This window comes from Scleropages formosus, chromosome 3 (genome assembly GCF_900964775.1).
Source record: "Scleropages formosus chromosome 3, fSclFor1.1, whole genome shotgun sequence".
NCBI lineage: Eukaryota > Metazoa > Chordata > Actinopteri > Osteoglossiformes > Osteoglossidae > Scleropages > Scleropages formosus.
Window position 1 is genome coordinate 31,777,342 of NC_041808.1, and position 6,829 is coordinate 31,784,170.

Genomic DNA, 6,829 nt, shown 5'->3' on the forward strand with positions numbered 1-6,829 from the left:
TAACAGTGGCTATTGTGTTTAAAGTTTTTATGCATATGAATAACACAGAAATACTTAAGTATTAAAATAACCTTAGCAAGAGTAATTGTAACCCGCGTGCCATCAGAATAACAATTGGATGGAATAACTTTGCAGCCAAAGGAAATAAATGTGTTCGTTACTGGACGTAGGGGGTTAAAGGCTGGTAATGGGTTCCTGTTAGCCACGGTCAGCACACAGCCGGCGCTTGTGGTGTGGATAGGAGAGGAGGGGTCACCTCGAGGACAGCTGGGATGCAGCACGACCCAAAACTGTACCACTCACTGAACGGATTTCCTGGGGTGGCACAACGACACTTTTCAGCACGGCTACTGCACCTTACACCCCTTCTCATACAGAGCTTGAACCTGCGTGAATCCGTTTGGTCCGTATCTCAACAGACCCATGCTTGAGCTCAGAGTAGCAGGTGATGTTGCAGAACAATGTCAGCATCTCCAATTAGGGTCTGTATCAAACGCAAGAGGTAAATATTTAAATCATATCTAATCTGCCCCTCATATACGCCCGACGATCCTCATCTGTTGACCCCACCTGCAGGCAGCGGAAATTTATGACCTTGGTGTTCTACAGCTCCTTCTCCAGAGGAAGTCGAGCGCTTACCTTTCAGTTGGTCTGTAACCACGCTCTGGCCAACACGTTCCGTTACCCGGCCGTCTTCAACCAGGTACCGGTCATCCAGGAATCGGGCGGTAGCTTCCGAGATGTGCACCTTGCCGGCCACTCCCAGCTGCTCCATGAGGTTTGCTAGATTGACATCATTGGACCACACATCAAACTTGAAGCGCTTCATGCCCAGGATGCCACAGAGCACGGTGCCCGTGTGCACGCCCACCCGCATGTTGACCATCTCCCGCTTCTCCTGACAGAACTGCTCGATGGCTTGGATCATGCCCAGACCCATCTCCACGCAGCAATAGGCGTGATCTGGGCGGGGCTCGGGGCAACCAGCCACGCAGTAGTAGCAGTCCCCCAATGTGCTGATCTTCTCACAGCAGGTGACCTCGCACAGACGGTCAAAGCGGCCAAAGAGGTCATTGAGGAGGCTCACCAGCGCGTGCGCAGACTTGTTGGCACTCATGCGGGTGAAACCCACAATATCAGCAAACAGAATGCTGACAGGCTCCATACGCCTCATGTTGAAGGGTCTGAAGATAATTTGCCCACGTGGGATAGATGTTTTCTTCCTCTTGTTGCCCTTGGGGCTGGTAGAAGAGGAGGCGACTGCTGCAGCTGCAGAGTAGCGCTTGACTGAGTTTTCGCTCTCCTCGTCACCCTGCTTCATCAGCTCGTCCGCCACTCGTTGCGGCATCACCGAGTGGATCATGCGCTCCTTCAGGGCCTTCTCCACCTCCAGGTCCTTGCCATGCATAATGGCCTGCCCCACCTTGAGGAAGGTGCTGCGTGAGCGCACCTCTGACATGATGAACAGGTGCACGCCAATGGCATGAGCGCAAAGATGCAACAGGGCCTTGGCCGGCAGCAGCCAGCGCAACATGGCCCAGTCTGAGTCCAGCTTGTCCACGGAGTCCTCTTGGGCTAGGTGCGCCCATCCCAGTGCCTCAAAAAGTGCTGAGTAGACCAGCCCCAACAACACAGAGGCATACAGACGAACTTGGAGCACACTGTACAGCAAGAGGAGCACCTCCATGCACAATGAGAAGGTGCCCACAGGGGAGATGCAGGGGGTCCAGGAACTCCCCGTAGGGGCCTGTCTGTGGCCCAGCTGGCCCAGGGTGAGGTTCCTGCTCCCCAAGGCACCGTCATCCCCATAGTCTTCATCGGGAGGCAGCCTCTCCAAGTCCCTAAAGCCAGCAGTCTGCATCTGTGGTGCCAGCGTGAGGGCAAAGGTCACCACAATGAGAAACAAGGAGGCGTGACTATAGAGGCGTGCATAGACATGGCTGAACGTGAAGATAAAGAGAGCGAGGCAGACGAGCAGAAAGGCGGCAGTGGGGACCAGGAATGCGGCCGGGTCGCAGCGAGCTGGGTTCACCCCAAAGTACACTCCCCACAGGAGGCTGGAGATGACCAAGTAGAACAGCACATACCGGAAGCGGCGCTGCGTTTGGGGGAAGCATCTCTCCTGGCATGCCTCCTCCAAGATGGGCGAGTCAAAGCCCGGATCCCAGAACTGCCCATTGGACCTCTCAAACAGCTGGGGCATCTTTCTGTGGCTACGGTGGCCCTTCACCACCATCCTCCGTACGCCCGACTCACCCGAGCTGCAGCTGGAGGAAATGCTGTACTTGCAGTGTTTGGACCCTCCTGTGGCACTGCCGCTGCCGCTCAGGTTCCCAGCCGCGTGCTGTTGCTGCAGCTTGTGACCTTTGTTGCTGGTGATCCGCACGGTCACCGCGCCATCGCCGCTCGAGTCACAGTTCACCTCGGTGTTGTGCAGGAGGTGCTGCGGTGAAGCCATGTTGCACTTCGGCAGAGCTGACACAATGCAGAAGACTAGCAAGAAATAATTAAGTTGGTATAAATTAAAAATAAACTCCACTTCTTTCAAAAAAAAAAAAAAAAATTACACAAGAAGGCAGGAATGCAAAGGAATAAAGGGGGGAAAAAAAAATCAACAACACTTGGCCTACGGAAGCAGTTTCAGTGTTTCGTCATTTTTCTGCAAATGACGTCACGGCTACGTCGTTCTCTGGGCGCCGAGTGCCGAAAACTAGCAACTTCTTCCCTAGCAGAACGTAACCCCCTCGAAGCTAACACGCTGTGTTGAAACGAGAGAAATCTCCTAGTTTGTTCGTCACGAAAAGAAACTTGATAAAAGCTTGCGATATCACCTGAGGTGAAGGCGGCGACATTGGGGTAAAAGGGACGCTCTCCTGTCCTCCCGCCTCATCCCACAAGTTGTTACGAGCTCCATCCACGTCCCGTATTCCCTTCCCGAGTTCCACCGTCCCTCCTGTTCACCTTTTCGGCATTTAATCCCTCCTCGCGCAGCGATATTAACACCAAACTCTACAAGTTTGCAAAAAAAAAAAAAAAAAAAGAAAAAAAAAAAAAGTTGCACGGAACGAGAGAAGTGAGCTCGCGCCAATGAATCGTACGTTCTCCCTTTTCTCTGAGGCGAAATACAAACTGCCGGGGAGCGAGCGGTTTTCGTCAGGCTTTACGTCGGGAGAACCCGTTTTATTTCCTTCGCCTCAGCGCGCGTTCCCTACCGGGAAACACAAATTAATAACGGAACAAATCACGCCACCGTCTTCTGTTCCATAACTGAACGTTAGCGAAGTTGCCGGAGTCCGAGCGACGACTCCGAAGGCGGCGAGGAGCTATTGCTGAATCGGAGCGAAACACGAACGTGTGCGCCCGTTATGGTGGCGGCGGTCAAGCCAAGGCACACATGCCCCCTTTGTGCCCCCAACGGACGGCCTGTTCGAGAGCGGACCCGGGGACGGAGCCCCGTTCTTTCCTGAACCTCCTGTCCGGACCCGCGCCTCCGCGCGGTCCCAAGGAGGCGACCGCGACCGCTCGCACCTCACTGGAGCACGAGCCCAAAAATAGACGGCAAAACAGCGCACTTATTCCTATATTTATAATCACACGCAGACGAATATTATATATATAATTAGCAGGGCAGACAGGAGAGTTGGAAATTAATATTGATGTCAAAAATAATCGGCTTTCTATTTATATTGTGTGTGTACATAGTATATTCTTTTATATATGTACGTTCGCCACAGTAATCCAGTATTCTGATCTTGACAAGATACGTTTGTTTTGTTTTAAGAGACGGTCCAGCGAAAGGAAAGGCTCGCAAAATAAACACCAGTTCAGCCTCCCATCTTTGGAAACAAACAAACGAGAACGTGTCTGGTGTCTGTTAAGTATTCCCACTGTGAAAGTTTTCCCAGGCCACGGGTTCCACTCGCGAGACGTGGGAGCCGCGTGGGAAGGACGGGGGTCTCGCTGCACGCGCTGCCCTCCGGTCTCCGACTCCGAGACAAGCAAAAGAGAAGGAAGAAAAAAAAAAAAAAAAAAAAAGTGTCTCTTCGGTGCCTCGACTTTCAGCCCGAGTCCATTGCGAGGGTCGATCTCTAATGTTTACAAATTCCTTCGTGCGGAGTCGCTCCGGCGCGCGCTCCCGTGCATTTCTCCCGCAGCGGCAGTAGTGTGGCTGAGTCTTTCTTTCGCCCCTCTTAGTCTTTAATAATTATGTCGTTTCCCGGCGGCGCCCGGTCGCTTCCTCCCCGCTCCGTCCCTCCGAGGCTGCCGGGAAAGGCGCGTTCACGGGAGCGCGAAGGAAGAAGACGCCGCCGCCGCGGCGGCCACCATCTTCTCAGCGGATCCCGAATCCCGAGCGCAGCGCTGTGCGGGAGTCCGGAGCTCAGCCACAGTCATATAACGCAGGGGGAGGGGAGAGCGGAGGGGGCGAGGCTCGGGATGCGCGCACACACTTGTGAGGGAAAGTGGAGGGCGCGCGAGTACGCAATTCAGATGGAGTGGGGGTGTCAACTTTTATTTCTTTTTTTTTTTTTCGCCTGAAACCGCGACGAGCTTCGTCCGAACCCACCGCTCCACGCTCTCCCGTTTTTTCGCGTTCTCCTTGCCCGTCGCCACCACCTTTGTTTCCTCTGCCAAAAATCAACGGGGGGTCGCGTGCGTGCGTGCGTGCGTGCGTGCACGTGCACGGGAAGAAGGGCCCCCTGTGCTTAACAAGAGCGCGTGTGTCACCCTGAGCGAGCGCTCCCGCAGCCCGGGGCGCGTCACCCCGCGGAGCCCTGCGTGTTTTTTTGCGCGTTCGCCTCGATCTCTCCTCGGCCGCCGGGGAAAGGCGAAGCGGGTTTCCACGGAGAAAGAGCCATCTGCCTCACGCAACGCGACACGGCAAACACACACACACACACACACAGCCTTGAGGCGAGCGAGCTTCCTCCGCCAGAGACACACACACACACGGTTCGGATTCGCGCAGCAGCGAGAAACGATTGTTGTCTGAGGAGTGCCAGGGCACTCCTAGTGTGTGTGTGTGTGTGTAGGCATTGGCCGCCATGGAGGGTGACTGAGCGTTCAGCTGTGTGAACCCTGTGCCCTGGAGCGTCGCGCACGCGCGCAACACACACACACACGACCCGTGTGATGCCTCCTCTGCCGATGAAACCGGTCAGGGAAGTGGTGTTGACGGGCTCTTACACACACTTGTCACCCATGTTCTAAGGCCCTCTTCACACTCCTCTTCCCAGGGGCCTTTAACTGCAGTATGTCTGGGTGCCAATAATCTCCCCTGTGCAGCTCAGTGGGGCCTGGCTGGTGCTGGCAGATAGACGCCAGGGTTCCGGCAGCGGGTGAAACGCAACTCGACATAATCTAGAGCGACACGCTCGACCTTCCGAGAGGTTTTTCTCCCCGCACCGTGGAGAGTGGGCGTCACCCTTCGGTGCTTCAGGCTGCTGTAGATTTACAGCTAAACAAGTGGCTCAAGGTATAAGACCCCCGCTCCCAAAAAAAGAAATTCCGTGTTCAATTTCAGCACAGATTGCGCAAGAATTTTAATTCGCCTTTCGGTTAACTTGTGAATTTGTCCAAAACAATTCGCACTTAACTTTTTTTTCACAGCAATCAAACCACTTGCAGAGCAGTAATCTTACTGTATTGATTCAGGGTAAATACTGTACCTTCATCAGAGGTTCTACAGCAACAGCAGGATTTAAACAAGGAACCTTTGCACTGCGCATGAGATCAGACTGAAATGATTCATCTTGAATTCTTCTTTTAAATCCCTTGTTCATGTTTTTTAGACATATTCTGATGAACCATAACACTCACTTTCATGAACCACTTGTCCTAGTCACAGCTGTATGTCTTTGGACTGTAGGAGGAAACCCACACAGACCACATTCAAACTCCACACAGACTGAGTGGGGATCGAACCCATGTCCTCTCGCACCATCCAGGTGCTGTAAGACAGCAGCGCTACTTTCTGTGCCTGAGTATTTACTACAGTGTGTTTATCACTTTTCATACATGAAGCATCAAGGAACAAAACCTTGTCAGATTCACAAATGTTTATTCCTAATAGCCTTACATTAAATGTTTTCTCCATTGGATTCCGTTCACTTCTGAAATGTACACAGAAAAAAAAAAAAACACCTCTGAAATGCTGTTGCACACAGAGAAACTTTGCATGACTGCTGAGATTATATCACAAGAAATTAGGATATTGCAATTTAATCAATGCAGAAAACAAAGGACGTGTCTTCTCACAGAAAAAAAAAAAAAAAATCACAATGTTTGCCTTGGATGTTGCCAACCAAAGGTGGATAAGATGTGCCAGCGGCGTCTGACTTGGGACATCTGCACGGCTTCTTTCCAACTTGTGCCATTTGACTCTCTGCTTTAACCTTCAGGACTAAGGAGTGATCCCGAGAGAGCTCACAAGGAGCAGGTCCTCAGAAGAGCATCTTTGTTCATCCATCAGTACCCTGGTGTACATGTGACCTGAATCAGTGGCAGCGGAGGTCCCGCTTCAAAGGCTTGGACAAGGGTACGATTCGGGCGCAGCACTCCCTCTGGCCGGCAGAAGTTGTAATTGCAACATCACCATCAATTCCTCTTGCTCTTGGTTGTTAAGGTGCACCAAGCTGTCCTGTTTGGTTTACCCTTTTTTGTGTTCGTCTGCAGTCCCTTTCACTGCAGGCTCCTTCTTCAAATCCCTGCAAACAGCTGTGATTTTCTCTGGAAGAGTGTGCCTTTCAGGTAAATGAATAATAAATCACAGCACAGAGTAGAAGGGAGAACTTTGCATTTCCAACAAGCTTTAATTCCCCGGTCTACGTAG

General features: G+C 52.3%; 1 protein-coding gene across 1 annotated transcript in view; it reads right to left on the reverse strand.

Moving 5' to 3' along the window:
• Positions 1-4,491, reverse strand: part of adcy9 (adenylate cyclase 9) — a 32,791-nt gene extending 28,300 nt beyond the window's left edge. Inside the window, exon 1 of the mRNA XM_018743020.2 lies at positions 640-4,491. Coding sequence (XP_018598536.1) covers positions 640-2,458 — 1,819 coding nt within the window. The 5' untranslated portion in view covers positions 2,459-4,491. The remainder of the gene's footprint in view (positions 1-639) is intronic.
• Between the last annotated feature and the right edge of the window lie 2,338 nt (positions 4,492-6,829).